Here is a 21,015-nt window from a genome sequence, read left to right on the forward strand (position 1 = left end):
TTCCCACCTGGTCTGAGAGGGCAGGCCCCGGACTGACTCCAGCTGCAAAAGCGGAGGCTGCCAAACAGACTCTTGAACCGGGGTACTGTTTAGTGGGGTCTGTATTGTGGGGAGTGTGTTGCTGTTAATTTTTTGTATCTCTTGTTTTGCACATACAGTTGTACCTTGGAAGTCGAATGCCTTGCAAGTCGAACGTTTTGGCTCCCAAACACTGCAAACCCGGGAATGAGTTTTCCGGTTTGCAAATGTTCTTTTGGAACCCAAACGTCCAATGCGGCTTCCGTGGCTTCCGATTGAATCGGAAGCCATGCCTTGGTTTCTGAACGTTTTGGAAGTCGGACGGACTTCCAGAACAGATTCTGTTCGACTTCCAAGGTATGACTGTATACCCAAGCAAATGATCTGGAGTGCTCTGATATCTTTTTTCAGAGGGACTTAAATTGTTTTCTGTGCACCTACACTGCACGTAAAAGAGCTTGCACACCATTTTTTGAAACGGAAGTTTTCAGTGTTCCTAAATCACAGAATCGTACAGTTGGCAGGGACCACAGTTTCTGCTCTGGTCAGACCTCACCTGGAGTACTGTGTCCAGTTCTGGGCACCACAATTCAAGAAGGACACTGACAAACTGGAACGTGTCCAGAGGAGGGCAACCAAAATGGTCAAAGGCCTGGAAACGATGCCTTATGAGGAACGGGTAAGGGAGCTGGGCATGTTTAGCCTGGAGAAGAGGAGGTTAAGGGGTGATATGATAGCCATGTTCAAATATATAAAAGGATGTCACATAGAGGAGGGAGAAAGGTTGTTTTCTGCTGCTCCGGAGAAGCGGACACGGAGCAATGGATCCAAACTACAAGAAAGAAGATTCCACCTAAACATTAGGAAGAACTTCCTGACAGTAAGAGCTGTTCGACAGTGGAATTTGCTGCCAAGGAGTGTGGTGGAGTCTCCTACTTTGGAGGTCTTTAAGCAGAGGCTTGACAACCATATGTCAGGAGTGCTCTGATGGTGTTTCCTGCTTGGCAGGGGGTTGGACTCGATGGCCCTTGTGGTCTCTTCCAACTCTATGATTCTATGATTCTATGACAGTGTTCACCAAGTCCCAACCCCCTGCAAGGCAGGAAACTTTTGCCCAACATGTAGCTCAAACCCTGAGATTAAGAGTCTCATGCTGAGATATCTCAGCTGATAAGGCTTAGCTTTGGGGCACACAGAACAACTCCTCCCTGGTGTCACCATCTCCAGGGTGGCCCTAAGAGGTGCACCTCTTTACTCTGTACCCCTCTGGTACCTGAGAGGAATGTTTGAAGGCCATACCCCATTCTTGCGATTGTAATCCAGTTTTGTTTTTTCTAAAAATTATTTATTAAATTTATATAGCGTCCTTCATCGGAGGATCACAGGTTTACAGCATAAAAACACAAAAATACATAACATAATAACAAACGAAACAATAACCCCCGCCCCAACACACACACACAAACACAGTTTCAAAGATAGGTTAATTAACCAAAGGCCTGGGAAAAGAGGAACATTTGAATTTGTAATTGTTGTAACCCACACTTGGACCTGCTGGCAAAGAGTAGGTAATAAATTTAATGATTAATTAAATTTAATGATGATCATGATAATGATAATAATCTGCGGTGCCTTTGTTTTCAAACAGCTTAGTTCTCGAATGTTTTGGCTCCCGGACACCGCAAACCCGGAAGTGACTGTTCTGGTTTGCAGACTATTTTTGGAAGTCGAACATCCGACGGGGCTTCCGATTGGCTGCAGGAGCAGCGCTTTGGTTTCCAAACGTTTTGGAAGTCGAACAGACTTCCGGAACGGATTCCATTCAACTTCCAAGGTACAACTGTACACTGGTACCTCTGGATGCGAACATGATCCATTCCAGAGCCCCGTTCACATCCTGAGTAAAACGTAAGATGCGTCTGCGCGTGCACAGGTCACGTTTTGACGTTTCCGCGCATGTGCGTGACGTCATTTGGCCATCTGCGCATGTGGCAAAACCCGGAAGTAAGGTTCCTGTGGTGCTTTTCCTCCGTTCATTCCAGGGAGCGTTCCGATTAACCAGCAAACCCCTACGAACAACCGAGGCAAAGTTTCTCCTCCGAGCAACGGCAACCAGCCAGAGACCCCCGCAACGACGAGCAGGCCAGCACCAGTTTACACGGCTTCCTCTGTGTGGGTTTTTCTCGCGAGATGCGAGTTCGAAACAAAGCTCTCCCCACAGTCAAGAGCGCTCATGGGGCTTCTCCCCGACGTGGACCCTGCCGTGCGCGAGGAGGAGCCGCTTGCGGCTGAAGCATTTCCCGCAGGCCGCGCATTTGTGGGGCTTCTCGCCCGTGTGGGTCCGCCGGTGCGAGGTGAGGCCCGCGCTCCAGCCAAAGGTCTTCCCGCACTCGAAGCAGCGGTACGGCTTCTCCCCCGTGTGGATCCTGCGGTGCGAGGCGAGCTCGGCGCTCCGTCGGAAGCTCTTCCCGCAGTCAGGGCACTTGTGGGGCTTGTCCCGCTGGTGGATCCTCGCGTGCTGGATGAGGTAGGAGACGCAGCTGAAGCGCTTGGCGCAGACGGAGCACTTGTGGAGCTTCTCCCCCGTGTGGCTCCTCTTGTGCTGCGCCAGCTGGGCGTTGCGCCCGAAGCTCTTCCCGCAGGCGAGGCACTGGAAGGGCTTCTCCTTGGTGTGGATCCTTTCGTGAAAGATCAGGTGAGACCTCTGGCGGAAAGTCTTGGGGCAGGAGGCGCACTCGTAGGGCCTCTCGCCCGTGTGGGTCCGCCTGTGAAGGATGAGGTTGGAGCTGCAGGCGAAGCGCTTCCCGCACGCGGCGCACTTGTAGGGCCGGTCGCCCGTGTGCATGCGCCGGTGGCGCAGGAGGTATGAGTTGCAGCTGAAGCTCTTGCCGCAGGCGGCGCAGACGTATGGCTTCTCGCCCGTGTGGATCCTCTCGTGCACCACCAGGTAGGAGTTGCAGCTGAAGCTCTTGCCGCAGGCGGCGCAGCGGAAGGGCTTCTCCCCCGTGTGGATCCTCTCGTGGCGGATCAGGTGAGACTTATCCCGGAAGGTCTTGGGGCAGGAGGAGCACTGGTGGGGCTTCTTCTTTCCCTCGTGCATCTGCTGGTGCCGGGTCAGGTTGTCCTTGCGGCTGAGGCTCTTCCCGCACTCGCCGCACCGGTAGGGCGCTTTCTGAGCCGGGGCTCTTTTGTGCCCTGAGAGCGGGGGGTCGTTTCCTTGGCGCCCGGGAGGGATCGGGTACCATTCCACTTGCTCCAGACTCCGCAGGCAACCGTGCTTCCCTTCAAATGCTCTCGCCTGCCTGCCATCTAACAGAACATGGAAAAAAGAAGGAAAGGAAAGAGGCATGTATGAGGACAGCGAGAACCAACCACCTAGAGTTCCCAGCAGCTGGTATTATGAGTATTTTTGCTTATTAATTTGCATGAAGCAAACGTAACATGAGGTATGACTGTATTTTCTCACAAGCAGTGGGCAATATTCAATCGCATTTTACTCCGAGTAGACCCGCTGATGAATGAAGCTAAGTTAGGTCCGTTAATTTCTACTTTGAGTGAAACTTAAGTCAAGTAGTGACACGGGTGGCGCTGTGGGTTAAACCACAGAGTCTAGGACTTGCCGATCAGAAGGTTGGCGGTTGAAATCCCCGCGACGGGGTGAGCTCCCGTTGCTCGGTCCCTGCTCCTGCCAACCTAGCAGTTCGAAAGCACGTCAAAGTGCAGGTAGATAAATAGGTACCGCTCCGGCGGGAAGGTAAACGGCGTTTCCGTGCGCTGCTCTGGTTCGCCAGAAGCGGCTTAGGCATGCTGGCCACATGACCCGGAAGCTGTACGCCAGCTCCCTCGGCCAATAAAGCGAGATGAGCGCTGCAACCCCAGAGTCGGCCACGACTGGACCTAACGGTCAGGGGTCCCTTTACCTTCACCTAAGTCAAGTAACACCCACTGAATGTGTGTCCCGTCTCTTACCGTTGGAGATTCTTTGCTGGACCGTGACATCACCAACCTCACTGAGATCTCCTCTAAAAGTAAGGGATCCACATGTGGTCTTCTCCAGGTTGATCTCCTGACGGCTCTCTCTCATGTGCCGATTCTCCTGCTTATTCCATGGGGAAATGCTCTGCTCTGCCCTCTCTGGAGACAGACCGTGGAGCCCCAACTGCTCCAGACCGCCTGGGGTGTATTTTGCTTCTTCGCAAGCGTCAACACAGCCTTCAGCGGCTAGGGAAAAAGAGAGTCATCCCAATCACAAACGTAGGGTCAGCCCAGTGAAGAGCAGGGGCCAGGGGCAATGAAACCAGAATTTGAAGTGAGAATATCAGAAAAGGACCTTCATACAATAATCTTTATTCTTATTGTCCCAATGTACGTAGATTTTTAATTTCATTGTTCTGTATGGGACAATGACAATAAAGATATCACATATCGTATATCAAAATTGAAAAAATCTACATCAGACATTAAAAAACCAACAAGCCTGCTATCCCAGCTATCCCAGTCTGGTTAACCCTCTAAAAATTCTGATACCCCATTATTAAATGCAATATATTCCCACAGAGACTACCTTACACTGCGTTTAAAACCCAAATCGCATTTGGATAGAAACTGCTTCTCAGGCGGCTAGTCCTAGTCTTTATAACCCTGTACCTTCTTCCAGAAGGCAGAAGCTGAAAGAGATAATTTCTGGGGTGCGCACTGTCCTGCGCTATCTCTGCCGCTTTCTTATGGCACCTGGAAGCATAGATTTGATCCAAGGTGGGAAGAGTGCATCCAATTATTCTCTCCGCAGTCTTTACAACCCTGGAGAGCACTGTTTTTCCCCGACCGTGCAGCTCCCAAACCACACACACAGACCATAAGTTAATACACTCTCCACAGTACAATGGTAAACTGATTTCTGTTCTCACCCTGAAGCAAAGTTCTTAACCCGAGGCACTATTTCTGGGTTAGTGGAGTCTGTAACCTGAAGCGTCTGTAACCCGAGGTACCACTGTACTCGCCCGAGCCCTATTTGTGATTCCCAGCAATAAAGAACCATACAGTTGTAAGGGGTCCTGGGGATCATCTAGTCCAACCCCCTGCAATGAGGGAATCTTTCTCCCAACGTGGGGCTTGAGCCCACAACCCTGAGATTAACATTCTCACGCTCTACTGACTGGAGCTCCCAGATGGGGCTAAGGAGAGCTGGGAACCTGACAGCGGCTTTCACTGTTGGAGCTGAGCCTACAGAGCCTCGAACCCGCAACCTCCCAAGTGCCACTGAGCTGCGCTGCCTGATCCTGGACTGAGCTCTGCAGGATTTTCTCCACTCCCGCCAGGAAGTCAGGCAGGTAACAATGCTCACCTATCAGACCGGCCTCTCCGCTGCCACAGTCCTCCTGCTTGGCTGCCATGCTGAGCTGTTTCTGCTCGGCATCTACAGGATCCTGGCTTGGCCCCGTGAAACTGACGGCCGCCTCCGCGAGGAGAGTGAGCACCTGGAAACGGGTGACAGCAACAATTGATAGCAGGGTGGACCAACCCATAGTGATGTATGGAAGTGATGTACAGTGGTGCCCCGCAAGACGAATGCCTCGCAAGACAAAAAACGCGCAGGACGAAAGAGTTTTCCGTTTTTGAGTCGTTCCGCAAGATGAATTTCCCTATGGGCTTGCTTTGCAAGACGAAACGTCTTGCGAGTTCTTGCGAGTTTGTTTCCTTTTTCTTAAAGCCGCTAAGCCGTTAATAGCCGCTAAGCCGCTAATAGCCGTGCTTCGCAAGACGAAAAAACCGCAAGACGAAGAGACTCGCGGAACGGGTTAATTTCTTCTTGCGAGGCACCACTGTATGGAAGTAGTGATGTATGGAAGTGAGAGCTGGACCATAAAGAAGGCTGATCACCAAAGAATTGATGCTTTTGAACTATGGTGCTGGAGAAGACTCTTGAGAGTCCCATGGACTGCAAAAAGATCAAACGTATCCATTCTGAAGGAAATCAGCCCTGAGTGCTCACTGGAAGGACAGATCCTGAAGCTGAGGCTCCAAGACTTTGGCCACCTCATGAGAAGAGAAGACTCCCTGGAAAAGACCCTGATGTTGGGAAAGATGGAGGGCACAAGGAGAAGGGGACGACAGAGGACGAGATGGTTGGACAGTGTTCTCGAAGCTACAAACATGAGTCTGACCAAACTGTGGGAGGCAGTGGAAGACAGGAGTGCCTGGTCCATGGGGTCACGAAGAGTCGGACACGACTAAATGACTAAACAACAACAAGGACCAACCCGTATCCCGCGAGGCCTCTTTCGGCAGTCCTTGGCAACGCTGGGGGGGGGGAACATCTTAAAGCCTGAAAAAGTTCATGCATGCCACCACAGCAGCAAGATTTCTTGTGGCGAGGAAGTGGAAAAACAAAACAATCACAGATTGGCAGATACTCATGTTGGAATATTTACAACTAGCAAAACTGACGGGAAGAGTTAGAGGAGCATTGAACCAGAAAATATTTGGAGAATGGAGAATATTTAAGGATTGTATATGATCATATTGTACCAACCACACCATATTAGCAGAACTTGAGTGATACTTGTAAACACAACAAATACCATTGGTGGAGTAGACGGGAACAATATTAAAGAATATAAAACTGGGCGGGGGAAACAACGACAGTATAAACAGTACAATGATTGGAAGACTTGTTTTGACAGAAGTCTTTTTTATTTAAGTGTTTATTTACGTATTAATTAGGAAGATTGAGTTTTTTTATGCACGTAAATCAGCTTTTTCTTCTTTCTTTTTTCTGTACTTCCTTCTTTTCTTTTTTCTTAATTTTTTTTCTTTAATTTTCTTTTTGTAGTATGCGATTGTAAATTCTTTGCATATGTGTGTAATTTAAATTAATAAAGATTATTTTTTAAAAAATAAAAAATAGATATTTTTGTGTCATAGGTTGTTAACACACACACATATTTTGTGTATTAAATTGGTTTAACATTTAAATACGGTATATTAAACCTGTTGTGCATTTAATACACACACAATTTCTCTCTCTATAAATGGCATATATTGTATGTTATGAAATATATTTTAATTTACATTACAGAAATTTAATTCAGGGTGCGGCCCACAAGTACAGTGGTACCTTCGTTCTCAAACACACATCTGCTCTGGAAGTCCGTTCGACTTCCAAAACGTTCGCAAACCAAGGCACGGCTTCTGACTGGCTGATTGGCCCTGGGAAGCTGCCTTCCGATGTCTTCCAAAAGTCAGATAGTTGTTTATTTCCTTGACATCCGATTCTTGCTACACACTTGGTCTGAGACGTTGAACCACCCTGCCAGTACACTGATCAAAAAGCCACATTTCCCTAACACAACAGGTGAATGGAACGTTAAGAGGATAGCATAATTATAAGAAGGAAAACTGATGCAACATACTCCCTGCCCGCCTGCAACCTGATTTAGATCATTGATCCATCTAGCTCAGTACTGTATCCCTGAAGGAGCGTCTCCACCCTCATCGTTCAGCCCGGACACTGAGATCCAGCGCCGAGGGCCTTCTGGCGGTTCCCTCATTGCGAGAAGTGAGGTTACAGGGAACCAGGCAGAGGGCCTTCTCGGTGGTGGCGCCCGCCCTGTGGAACACCCTCCCTTCAGATGTGAAGGAAATAAGCAGCTATCCTATCTTTAAAAGACATCTGAAAGCAGCCCTGTTTAGGGAAGTTTTTAATACTTAATGCTGTACTGTTTTTAACATTTCATTGGGAGCCGCCCAGAGTGGCTGGGGAAACTCAGCCAGATGGGAGGGGTATAAATAATAAATTATTATTATTATTATTATTATTATTATTATTATTACTCAAAAAAAAAAATCCTTCCAGTAGCACCTTAAAGACCAACGAAGTTAGTTCTTGGTATGAGCTTTCATGTGCACGCACACTTCTTCAGATACACTGAAACAGAAGTTGCCAGATCCTTCTATATAGTGAGAAGGTGGGGAGGGGTATTACTCAGAAGGGTGGTGGGAATGGGAGATTGGCAGATAGCTGAGATGAGCCTGTTGACGACTCTTAACGACTGCAATAGGTCTTACAGGAAAAGGCAAGGCGTGAAAAGGTGAGAAATGGCTTAGTCATGTATAATGAGATAAGAATCTAATGTCTCTGTTCAGACCAGGTCTCTCAAACCATGGGGGTCTGAATCTGGGACCTTCTGAAGGCAAGGCAGACGTTTTACCCCTGAGCTAGGGCCTTTCCCCTACACAAGCTCTGCATCTTCCCTCTTCTGCGCTGAGGTTTACATGACGTGCGCCATGTCCCTCTGCCAAACCAGGCCCACACATCCGCCTGAAACCTTCTCACCTGCTTCTCTTTCTTATTTATATATAATTTTCATTGAATTTTCTGTTTTACAATTTAAAATCCGCATTTAAACATCCTTAAAATTTCAGCGACTTCCCTTCTTCTCTTCCCATGGTTCATTTTGCATAACATAAGTCCCTGCATAAACCATTCAGTATTCCATTATTACATCCATCAAAATTTATTTACAAAATTTATCTGAATTCTGCCCACATTTTCAAGTGTACAGAATTCCCCACCACCACCATATATTCAATAAACATTTTCCAATCTTCTCTAAACGTATGTTCTTCTTCTTCTCTTATTCTTTATGTTAAGTCTGCAAGCTGCACATATTCCATCAGCTTAAGTTGCCATTCTTCTCTGGTTGGGACCTCGCTGGTTTTCCATTTTGGAGCTAACAAAACACAGGCCAGAGTAGTAGCATACATAAATAACATTTTCTGACACCTGGGAATTTCCACCTGAATTATCCCCAACAAAAAGGACTCTGGTTTTTTTGGGGGAAAGTGCTTTTGAACATTTTTTTCCAATTCATTATGGATCATTTCCCAATACTCTTTTACCCTTTTACATGTCCACCACATGTGGAAGAAAGTTCCCTCCACCTCTTTGCATCTCCAACACTTATCTGATTCAGCCTTAAAGATCTTAGCAAGCCTACTCAGAGTTAAATACCACCTGTAAATCATTTTTACAGATTTACAAAAGGAGCGTCTCCACCCCCACCATTCTGCCCGGACACTGAGGTCTAGCTCTGAGGGCCTTGCGGCGGTTCCCTCACTGCGAGAAGCCAAGTTACAGGGAACCAGGTAGAGGGCCTTCTCGGTGGTGGCACCCGTCCTGTGGAAAACCCTCCCACCAGATCTCAAAGAGAACAACAACTACCAGACTTTTAGAAGACATCTGAAGACAGCCCTGTTTAGGGAAGCTTTTAATGTTTAACAGACCACTGTATTTTAATACTTTGTTGGAAGCCGCCCAGGGTGGCTGGGGAGACCCAACCAGATGGACGGGGTATAAATAATAAATTATTATTACAGTGGTGCCTGGCAAGACGAAAAGAATCCGTTCTGTGATTCTCTTCGTCTAGCGGTTTTTTCGTCTTGCGAAGCAAGCCCATTGATGGATTAGCGGATTAGCGCTATTAGTGCTATTAGCGGCTTTTAGCGGCTTTTAGCGGCTTTTAGCGGCTTTTAGCGGCTTATCGGATCAGCTGATAAGCGGCTTAGCGGCTTAGAAAAAGGGGGGAGGAAAAAAACCCGCAGGAACTCGCAAGACATTTTCGTCTTGCAAAGCAAGCCCATAGGAGATTCGTTTTGCAAAGCACCTCCAAAACGGAAAACTCTTTCGTCTAGCGAGTTTTCCGTCTTGCGAGGCATTCGTCTTGCGGGGCACCACTGTATATTATTATTATTATATTTTCCTCCTCACCTGCTTCTCCATCCTTTCGGCATCCTTCTGGAGGAAGTCCTCGGCCAGGGCCACTGCCTGGGCGCATGTCTCTGGCCCCCACTGCCTGACCCAGCTCTGGACGTCGGCCGGAAGGATGGCCAGGAGCTGCTCCAGGACCAACAGCTCCAGGATCTGCTCCTTGGAGTGCCTCTCGATCTTCAGCCACGCCTGGCAAAGGTCCCGGAGCTGCCTATGGGCCCCTCTCGGTCCCTTGGCCTGCTGGTAGCAGAAGCCCCTGAAGCGCTGCCGCTGCTTCTCCTGCCTCAGGGCATCCCAGCGCAAGATGGCCGCCTTCACTTTCCCATAACCCTCTCTGTCTCGGGCTTCGAGTGCAAGGAAAGCCTGCTTGGCTCCACCGCCGAGGGCCGGCAGGAGCCGGGCTGCCCACTCCTCCCGGGGCCACCGGCAGGCTTCGGCCACTTGCTCAAAGGTGGCCAGGAAGGCCTTGGGGTCGCCCCATGGCTTGGGCTCCTCCGGCAACGGGCCAGTGGGGCTGAGGGGCTGAGGGGCCTCCACCATCTTCAGGAACTCCTGCCACTGGGCTTCCCAGTGTTGAAGCAAACCCTCGCAGGGCTCTTGTTTAACTAAGGTTGCGTCTGGTGTTTTTGGGACGACTTCTCCGACGGTCTCATGGGGATCCTTTCCGCTGCCGTCCAGCGCCTCCCCTTGCAGACAGCTTCCTGGGTCCATTTTCATGCCGGTTCCACCTCGGTTGGCAGCCCAAGGGACTCAGAGTAACCCAGAGAGTCGTGGCGGTTGATGCTGCCACATTCTAGGGGTAGCTCCCTGGGTATAGCAAAGAAAGATCACAGAATCGTAAAAAAAGGCAAGAATCTTTTGCCTGATGTGGGGCTCAAACCCACAACCCTGAGATTAAGAGCTTCCTGGTCTGATCCAGGTCTATTCAATTAAATGGATTTAGAAACCATTTAACCTTTCAGAAGTCCCTTAAGTGGTGTGTACCACGTACGATTAAATGAACAGGGTCTCTATTACAACGAAATTAGAACCTAAAAGCCAAAAATCCGGCAGAATTTAGAGCAAACCCATCAAAATAAATGGGCCCAAGTTACTCATGGCCAGTGCTTTTTTTCTAAAAAAAATGTTTAGGGGTACTCTCATTTTGACTCCATTTTATAGCTCAAATTGAGGAAAATAAATACAGTAAATGGACAAAAGTACAAAGATTCACAAAATGTTTAGGGGTATGTATACCCTTGTGTACCCCCAGAAAAAAAACACTGCTCATGGCCATAATTCCTGATAGATCGACTGACATTTATTTTATGCATTGTACAAAATCCTATCTTTTTTCGTTGCTGCTTCATGAAGTGCCAAGGCACTGTTAAAACATAAAACACTGTTTTTTTAAAAAAAAGTAAAGTGACCAGCTAATTCAGAATACAGTGGTACCTCTCGATACGAACCACCCACTTTGCGAATGCTTCGAGCTACGCACGTGGCAAACCCAGAAGTAAAGGAAAGGTTTCCACCGCCCGCGTCTGTGCAGATCAGCGCGCCTCTGGATATGAATGTTTCAGGGTAACTAAGTTCGTATCCAGAGGTACCACTGTAGAAGTCAAACAGCTACAAAGGCCTGTTAGCATTAAAAAAATGTCTTCAGGAAAAATCAGGAAGTCAAAAGTGAGGATGTTTGCCAGACCCCTGCCCCTGTACAGTGGTACCTCGCAAGACGAATGCCTCGCAAGACAAAAAACTCGCTAGACGAAAGGTTTTTTTGTTTTTTGAGCTGCTTCGCAAGACGATTTTCGCTATGGGCTTGCTTCGCAAGACGGAAACGTCTTGCAAGTTTGTTTCCTTTTTCTTAACACCGTTAATACAGTTGCGACTTGACTTCGAGGAGCAACTCATAGAACGTGGTGTGGTAGCCTTTTTTGAGGTTTTTAAAGACTTTGGTGATTTTTGAAGCTTTTCCAAAACTTTCCCGACACCGTGCTTCGCAAGACGAAAAAAATCGCAAGACGACAAAACTCGCGGAACGAATTAATTTCGTCTTGCGAGGCACCACTGTACACATATATATCAGGATCATGGACCATTTATAAACACCATCTCCAACTCCTTGAAAGATTCCAGCAACAGCGTCTCCGAAAAATTTTACACATCACTTGGGAAGACAGACGAACTAATCCCAGTGTACTGGAAGAAGCAAAGATCACCAGTGTTGAAGCAATGATTCTTCAACATCAACTTCGCTGGACTGGTCATGTTGTGCGGATGCCTGATGATCGTCTTCCAAAGCAACTACAGTGGAACCTCTGGTTACGTACTTAATTCATTCTGGAGGTCCGTTCTTAACCTGAAACTGTTCTTAACCTGAAGCACTACTTTAGCTAATGGGGCCTCCTGTTGCCACTGCACCGCCACAGCACGATTTCTGTTGTCATCCTGAAGCAAAGTTCTTAACCCGAGGTACTATTTCTGGGTTAGCAGAGTCTGTAACCTGAAGCGTATGTAACCTGAAGCGTATGTAACCCGAGGTACCACTTTACTCTATTCCAAACTTAAAAACGGAAAGCATAATGCTGGTGGTCAACAAAGAAGGTTCAAAGACTGTCTCAAGGCAAATCTTTAAAAATGTAGCATAAACACCGACAATGGGGAAACACTGGCCTGCGAGTGCTCCAGTTGGAGAACAGCCTTTACCAAAGGTGTCATGGGCTTTGAAGACACTCGAACTCAGAACGCAATGGAGAAATGTGCTAGGAGGAAGGCACGCTTGGCAAATCCACACCGTGATCAACTCCCACCTGGAAACCAATGTTCCCACTGTGGACGGACGTGTGGGTCCAGAATTGGCCTCCACAGTCACTTATGGACTCACTGTTAAGACTGTGTTCATGGAAGACAATCTTACTCGGCTACAAGTGATCACCGAAGAAGATATATCAGGATCAGACCGCTTCCCATGAAGTATCCTGGGAACTATAATTTGTTAGCGGTGCTGAGAGTTTTAGGGCATCCTCTATTCTCTCCTTGTTGTGCTACAGTCCCCAGAGTCGAAAGGGGCCCTGGGGGTCGTGCAGTAATTATAATTGCAGTGTTGTTGCCTCCAAAATAAGGAGCCAGGTCACAGGGCAGAAGAGGCTCTGCTAACATCACGGCAAAGGCCCCAAAATGCTGGCTAGTGATCCCTCCATGCCGCTTAATTGCCCAAACCTGTAAAACAACCTAAACAACATGTCACTAGATAAGGCAGGAGGCTGTTCTGTGCATTGTGTAAGCAACACAACCCTTTCAAGCTGCTGCAGTTTGCGAAGTCAACACAAAACAATTTTTCGCCTTCTCCTTGACAACTCATCATTTGAGGCCAGGACAACAGGGATGATTATCATACATAACAACAGCAACAACAATAACACAGCACCTTTTCAAGCAATAATAATAATAATACAACAACAACAAAGCACCTTTTCCAGCAATAATACAGCTGCATGGCTGTCTTCATAAGAATAAGTATGATTTGGATACAATGGAGGACTGTAAATTGGATTGACCTAAAATATGCAGCTAAAAAGGTTACTTAAAGAAAACCCATAGGGTGGGGGGAGTCCTAAGATTCGGAAGAATCTTGTGTAACATTCTAGCATGTGCAAGAATATTATTTGTGTGAACGAATTTGTAAAATCAAATGATACGCAGGAATAAATATGATTGTACAGCAGCACAGTCGTCAAATAAAACAGCGGTAATACAGCATCAACATGACAATATCGCAGCATTGCCTATTCCAACCTTTTCAAGTGAATTCTTCTAATAACAAGAATAATATGGCAGCAGAGTCGTCTGGCGCACCTTTTCAGCGGCGGTTTGCCGTGCAGAAATCTGCAAAGGAGCCTTTTCCCCAGCCCACCACTCTCCTCCCCAAACAGGAACACGCGACCCTCCCCTAGATGCTGGGAGCGGGGGAGGGAGGAACCCCCTGATTGTCTCTTTCGCTAATTAGCGGGGCCCCCCCGCACGCAGTCCCCCTCCCCCGAGCCCCGTTTCCTCCCCGAGAATCTCCGTGCACCAAACCAGGCGCGCAACGCGTGTGTATACACACACACACACACACACACCACACTTTTCCGGGCGCGGGAGGGGGAGAGGGGCTGCTGCGTTGAAAAGCATCCCGTGTTGCAGCGTCCTTGCTAGGAATCGCAGCCTCTTTCTGCTTTAACTCTTTCTGCATCTCTCTCTCCCTCTCACCCCTATTCACAGGTAGGTAGTCGTGTTGGTCTGCGGTAGTCGAAACAAACAAACAAAAAATTCCTTTACAGTAGCACCTTGTTGTCGTGTCCGACTCTTCATGACCCCATGGACCAGAGCACGCCAGGCCCTCCTGTCTTCCACTCCCTCCCGCAGTCTGCTCATACTCATGCTGGTCTCTTCGAGAACACTGTCCAACCATCTCGTCCTCTGTCATCCCCTTCTCCTTGTACCCTCCATCTTTCCCAACATCAGGGTCTTTTCCAGGGAGTCTTCTCTTCTCATGAGGTGGCCAAAGTCTTGGAGCCTCAGCTTCACGATCTGTCCTTCCAGTGAGCACTCAGGGCTGATTTCCTTCAGAATGGAGAGGTTTGATCTTCTTGCAGTCCGTGGGACCATAATTCAAAAGCATAAATTCTTTGGCGATCAGCCTTCTTTATGGTCCAGCTCTCCCTTCCATTCATCAGTACTGGGAAAACCATAGCTTTTACTATACGGACCTTTGTTGGCAAGGTGATGTCTCTGCTTTTTAAGATGCTGTCTAGGTTTGTCATTGCTTTTCTCCCAAGAAGCAGGCGTCTTTTAATTTTGTGACTGCTGTCACCACCCCTTTTATTTGCCAGGAGGTGATGGGCCCAGTGGCCATGATCTTCATTTTTTTGATGTTGAGCTTCAGACCATATTTTGCGCTCTCCTCTTTCACCCTCATTAAAAGGTTCTTTAATTCCTCCTCACTTTCTGCCATCAAGGTTGTGTCGTCTGCATATCTGAGGTTGTTGATATTACTTCCGTCAATCTTAATTCCGGCTTGGGATTCATCCAGCCCAGCCTTTCGCATGATGAATTCTGTATTGTACATTTGGAAGGGGGGTTCCCTGAGGGTCATCCAGCCTTACCCCGCCATGATGCAAAAATGCGGAGAAACCTCAAGTAGGGAGAGGGCTCTTGCACTTGAATCCTGCTAGATGGGCCCCTGGTCTGATCCAGCTGTCGGGCTTACCAGTTTTAAAACAGCAGCTTTTCAAAAGAAGCTTCAGTTTAAAAGCAGCTGTCATGAACGCTTTCCTGCATTGCAGGGGGTTGGACTAGATGACCCTTGGTGTCCCTCCAAGCTCTACAATTCTATGATTCTATGATTCCTATGATTTCAGGGTTGCCAGGAATAGTATTCAGCCACCAAATGCCTGGGTAAACTATTGTTATTGTTATTGTTGTTGTTGTTGTTATATGTTGCCCATCTGACTGGGTTGCCCCAGCCACTGTGGGCGGCTTCCAGCAAAATATGTTTTAATAATGATGTAGACAGGCTCACCTCACTAGGGAGGGTATTTCCACAGCTGGCGAGCCACCACCAAAAAGGCCCTGTCATGAGTCAGTGCCAACCTTTATGAGGAAACAACAGAGAACCCCATAGATAATTTCTGATACAGATTAAGCATGTGAAATAAGCTAGAAATGTGTGATTTTTGTATTCATCTACATTATATTTTTCTTTTTTAAAATTTTATTTATCCATTTCAGATTAATATATTTCATCAAATTTACAGTCATCTTAACATTTCGAAGCTTTACTTCCTACCCCCTCTTTCTGTGGTTCCTTAAAATTTATTTTTAAATATCTTCTGCATAACCAAATCAACTTAATTTGCTCATTTATTCATCCTTTTTAAATATATACCCTTATGAAACTGCAGGTTATCACAATAATCCTGCCAATGTTCTTAGGTAAAGGTAAAGGTACCCCTGCCCGTACGGGCCAGTCTTGACAGACTCTGGGGTTTGTGCGCCCATCTCACATCTATTGGCCGGGGGCCAGCGCTGTCCGGAGACACTTCCGGGTCACGTGGCCAGCGTGACAAAGCTGCATCTGGCGAGCCAGCGCAGCACACGGAACGCCGTTTACCTTCCCGCTGGTAAGCGGTACCTATTTATCTACTTGCACCCGGGGGTGCTTTCGAACTGCTAGGTTGGCAGGCGCTGGGACCGAGTAGCGGGAGCGCACCCCGCCGCGGGGATTCGAACCGCCGACCTTTCGATCGGCAAGTCCTAGGCGCTGAGGCTTTAACCCACAGCGCCACCCGCCACTTCCTTCTTCAGCGCCTCCACCAGGGCCAGGGCCTTTTCAGTGATGGCTCCAACCTGGTGGAATGCGCTGCCCTACGAAACCAGGGCCCTGCAGGATTTAACTTCCTTCCGCAGGGCCTGTAAGACAGAGTTATTCCGCCTGGCTTTCAATTTGAACTTAGCCTGATCTTTTATTCCCCTTCCTTCCCTCCCCCTCCCCTTTTTATGAAGATCACCTGCTCTGGGATCCCACAGCTAATTCTCCCCTGGTCTCCTCGCTGGCCCAATGTTCTTACCTGTTTACAATTTATCTGTAAATATTCCATAAACACTTTCCATTATTTTATAAAAGGTTTATTATCTTGATTCCTTATTCTTCCGGTAAGTTTCACCTCTTCTGCATATTCCCTAAGGTTCTGTGTCCATTCTTCCTTTGCGGGGACTTCTGCTGCTTTCCGTTTTGGGGCGAGTGAAATCAATCAGTCAAATCTTCATTACAGTCATAGACCAGCATATAGGCGGGTGACATTCTTGCCATTGTAGTAGCATACATAAATAAATATCTGTACAGTTTAGGTAGTTCTGTCCTTATAATTCCCAAAAGACTATCCGGTCGGTGTTTATCAACCCAACTTACTGACCATGCAGTCGGGAAATAAGTTTTATTCCAGAAAATAGGAATATGAGGAGTCCCATTTGCAGAACAACTTGTTCATTTTTCAGGCTTAGCATCCTCTCTCCTCCCTGTGCCCCCTCGTATTTACGGGACCGCCTCTCCTGGTATGCCCCGCAGAGGACCTTAAGGTCCATGAATAATCATAGTTTAGAGGTCCCAGGCCCTAAGGAAGTCAGGTTATCCTCCACCAGGGCCAGGGCCTTCTCAGTGATGGCTCCAACCTGGTGGAATGCGCTGCCCTACGAAACCAGGGCCCTGCAGGATTTAACTTCCTTCCGCAGGGCCTGTAAGACAGAGCTATTCCGCCTGGCTTTCAATTTGAACTTAGCCTGATCTTTTATTCCCCTTCCTTCCCTCCCCCTCCCCTTTTTATGAAGATCACCTGCTCTGGGATCCCACAGCTAATTCTCCCCTGGTCTCCTCGCTGGCCCAAATAGGACTAATTTAGCCAGCTAGCCCTGGGGATTAGCTAATGTCTATTGGATGGATTTCCCCCCTAAATTGATTTTTGAATACTTAATTCATTTTTATTCACGTTTTATATTGTATTTCATGCTGTTTTTTGTGTTGCATTAATTAAGTGTTTAAAATTTCTGAGCCCGTTTCTTTGAACCGGGAAGGGCGGGGTATAAAGAAAAAAATATTTATTTTATTTAACATACGCAGCCGGTCTTTGCCTTGAGGCAGAACCTGGCTGGAGAGGAAGGAGATCCTTCAGCCATGATGGGGACAGCCTTGGAGCAAAAGCGGAAGATGGAAGATGAAGAATCACCTGTCCCTTATCCAGGAAGAAGGCATGGTGCCGTCGGAGGCAGAAGCAGTGGGGGATTCTGGGACGGAATCAGGCAGGAGATCCCGGTCCAGGAGGAGACTCTCGTGTCAGAGACAGAACCTCACCTCTTCGAGTTGATCCACTACTGGAAAGCTGAGGGACCCCGAGAGGTTTGCAGCCGACTCCACCATCTTTGCCATCAGTGGCTGAAGCCGGAGAGACACACCAAGGTCTAGACCTGGTGATCCTGGAGCAGTTCCTGGCTGTCCTCGCCCCGGAGATAGAGAACTGGGTGAGGGAATGCGGAGCGGAGACCAGTTCCCAGGCGGTGGCCCTGGCCGAAGGTTTCCTCCTGAGCCGGGCAGAGGACCGGAAGCAGGAAGAGCAGCAGGTGAGAGCTGGGGCTATACAATGTATGCCTCTGCTCAAATGGTTAATGTCTGGGCTCATCTGAAACGAGAATTGGATGTTTACAAATAGTCAGCTATCAAACTCTGCAGGGAAAACTCTTTCCTTGGGAAGTAACCATAAATAGTGGTCCTTTTTTCTTGTCCTCACAGAGGTAAATAATAACAGTTTACAAAATGTTACATTGCAAGATAAATGCAAAGCACCCCAAACACAGATGTTATTTTCTTTCTGTCATTGGAAAGAAAGAAAGAAAGAAAGAGGTGAAGGAAGGCTGATTAGAATTTACTGTACACATCACTCTAAATAGTAGCACCTAGTATTTTTGCTTGCCGATCTTCCTATTGTATAAATGTTAGAGACATTTTGTTTCGGCAAAAGGATATTAATTATATATATTAATCTTATTCTATTCCTAATAAAGTGTGATCCCCGCCCCCGTGGAAAATAAATAAATAAATACAAATACAATGTTTTAAGTGCACTATACAAAAGTGACACTAGATGGTGATGGTGAGCTAATGGCAAATTCTATACAGTGGTACCTCTGGTTGCGAATGGGATCCGTTCCGGAGGCCCTTTCCGGTACTTCCGGGTCACCGCAGGACGTAACCTGAAAGAATGTAACATGAAGCAAATGTAACATAAGGTATGACTGTATATATTTTTTATAACTTTTTTTCCCTTTTTAAGGCATTTTTATATATGTCTAACCCAGTGACGGCCAAACTTGGCCCTCCAGCTGTTTTGGGACTACAGTTACCATCATCCCTGACCACTGGTCCTGTTAGCTAGGGTTGATGGGAGTTGTATTCTGGGTATCTTATTTAGAGAGTTGGGAGCAAATATTTTCCTCCCATATGAGCTCCCCCCCTTAAAAAAAAAAGTTTGGATATATGAATTCTTAAATGGTTGAAAGAAAACATTTGCTTGAACTCAGAATTCCCTCAGCCCAGCACCCAGCTCAAGGGAACATCAAAGCAGACCACAGACTCATTTATTTATTTATTGTTCCCTATATGTATATAGGAAACAATATGTAAATGTAGGAAACATTTATTTATTTATTGTTTCCTATATGTATATAGGGACGCGGGTGGCGCTGTGGGTAAAAGCCTCAGCGCCTAGGGCTTGCCGATCGAAAGGTCGGCGGTTCGAATCCCCGCGGCGGGGTGCGCTCCCGCTGCTCGGTCCCAGCGCCTGCCAACCTAGCAGTTCGAAAGCACCCCCGGGTGCAAGTAGATAAATAGGTACCGCTTACCAGCGGGAAGGTAAACGGCGTTCCGTGTGCTGCGCTGGCTCGCCAGATGCAGCTTGTCACGCTGGCCACGTGACCCGGAAGTGTCTCCGGACAGCGCTGGCCCCCGGCCTCTTGAGTGAGATGGGCGCACAAACCCCAGAGTCTGTCAAGACTGGCCCGTTCGGGCAGGGGTACCTTTACCACTTTATATGTATATACCACTTTTTTTATGTATATACCACTTTATATGTATATACCACTTTTTTGGCTAGGCTGAGACACAGGGACTGATCCATCGTGGCTGAGCGGGGATTCGAACTCAGGTCTCCCAGGTCCTGGTCCAACAGCCTAACCGCCTGAAGCATTATTAAACCTCAGAGGAGCCCCTGAAAGGTCTTGTCAAAGGTCCATCGGGTTCAGCATAATATTGTCACATCTGCCAACCACCAGATACTCAGCGGAAGCCTGCAACTAACCCCCAGCAATTTCCCCAGTTGCAATTCCCAAGAGAAAATATTCGGAGGAATGCGCCCCCTTTGACAGTGGAGGGAGAGTGGGGAGCCATCGTGGCGAGAGGGAGGCCAAGCCGAAATCTTATCCTGTCCGCCCTTACCCTGCAAGGTGGCGTCTTCATCGTCCTTCATGCTCTTGGACAGAAAACATGGCCGGCAATCCACCGGGGCTGCATTCTGCACCTCGGAGAAGTCAGTGGCTTCTTCAGTAAACAGGCCCTGCTATGCAAAGAGCCGGAATAATAATAATAATAATAATAATAATAATAATAATAATAATAATAATAATAATAATTTATACCCTGCCCATCTGGCTGGGTTTCCCCAGCCAATCTGGGTGGCTTCCAACAGAATATTAAAATACAATAGTCTATTAAACATTAAAATCTTCCCTGAACAGGGCTGCCTTCAGATGTCTTCTAAAAGTCTGGTAGTTGTTTTTCTCTTTGACATATTGTGGGAGGGCGTTCCACAGGGCGGGTGCAACCACCGAGAAGGCCCTCTGCCTGGTTCCCTGAACCTTGGCTTCTCGCAGGGAGGGAACTGCCAGAAGGCCCTCGGCGCTGGACCTCAGTGTCCGGGTAGAACGATGGGGGTGGAGACGCTCCTTCAGGTACACAGGACCGAGGCTGTTTAGGGCTTTAAAGGTCAGCACCAACGCTCTGAATTGTGCTCGGAAACGTACTGGGAGCCAAATGTACTGGAAGTTCTTTACTTTCTAAATCTTATTTTCTATCTTGCTCTTTAAACTTCTTTTCTATTTTTTATTTTCTAAATTTCTATATAAAAGTATCTATATAAAAGTCTTGGTTTGTTGTTTTTTAACAAGGAAAAAATATCAAGTTTGGTATTTTTCCTCTATAAGAAACAGAGAGAATCAGACCAGACTGGTGCTTTGGTATTGATGGGAGGTCTGGCTGAAGCTCCTGCAGCCAATCGGAAGCTGTGGAAGCCCTGTCAGACGTTCAGGTTCCAAAGAACGTTCACAAACCGGAACAGTAACTTCCAGGTTTGCAGCCAAAACATTCGTCTCACAAGGCGTTCAGGATCCGAGGTACGACTGTAATGTTATAGCTTCAATCTTTTCTCTCTCTCTATTTTTTTTTTTATTTTCTGTTTTCTGTATGTTCAATATGTGTTCTATGTTCTATGTTTGAAAAACCAATAAAATATTTAATAAAAAATGCCTCGCAAGACGGAAAACTCGCTAGACGAAAGAGTTATCCGTTTTGGAGGCGCTTCGCAAAACGAATTTTCTATGGGCTTGCTTCGCAAGACAACAATGTATTGCGAGTTCCTGCTGGTTCCCCCCCTTTTTCTAAG

General features: G+C 47.3%; 1 protein-coding gene and 1 long non-coding RNA gene across 3 annotated transcripts in view; one reads left to right on the forward strand and one right to left on the reverse strand.

Moving 5' to 3' along the window:
• Positions 1-1,710: 1,710 nt before the first annotated feature.
• The window catches only part of LOC309525572, a 30,679-nt gene continuing 11,374 nt past the window's right edge, over positions 1,711-21,015 (forward strand). Inside the window, exon 1 of the long non-coding RNA XR_014216431.1 lies at positions 1,711-1,792. This is a non-coding gene — a long non-coding RNA (uncharacterized lncRNA). The remainder of the gene's footprint in view (positions 1,793-21,015) is intronic.
• Positions 1,790-13,754, reverse strand: LOC309524676 (uncharacterized protein). 2 transcript variants are annotated; one of them, XM_082209557.1, is made up of 6 exons: positions 13,565-13,754; positions 9,788-10,594; positions 7,154-7,327; positions 5,363-5,495; positions 3,988-4,239; positions 1,790-3,327 (listed from the first exon to the last, which is right to left on the reverse strand). In XM_082209557.1, exons 2-6 carry the CDS (start codon positions 10,502-10,504, stop codon positions 2,240-2,242), a joined length of 2,364 nt encoding a protein of 787 aa, XP_082065683.1. In that variant the 5' UTR covers positions 10,505-10,594; positions 13,565-13,754; the 3' UTR covers positions 1,790-2,239. The 2 variants fall into 2 exon arrangements, with proteins under 2 accessions (XP_082065683.1, XP_082065684.1); XM_082209558.1 differs by lacking the exon at positions 7,154-7,327 and having other exon boundaries at positions 13,565-13,751.

The sequence above is a fragment of the Podarcis vaucheri genome (genome assembly GCF_965113315.1).
Source record: "Podarcis vaucheri genome assembly, chromosome: 2".
In the NCBI taxonomy this organism is placed as follows: domain Eukaryota; kingdom Metazoa; phylum Chordata; class Lepidosauria; order Squamata; family Lacertidae; genus Podarcis; species Podarcis vaucheri.

Coding starts and splice junctions, on each gene's coding strand:
- LOC309524676 (XM_082209557.1), bottom strand. CDS start 10,504: ATGAAAATGGACCCAGGAAGCTGTCTGCAAGGGGAGGCGCTGGACGGC. Junction 7,328..9,787: donor CCGAAAGGATGGAGAAGCAG/GTGAGGAGGAAA, acceptor GTGTACTGGCAG/GGTGGTTCAACGTCTCAGAC. Junction 3,328..3,987: donor CCAGCAAAGAATCTCCAACG/GTAAGAGACGGG, acceptor ATGTTCTGTTAG/ATGGCAGGCAGGCGAGAGCA.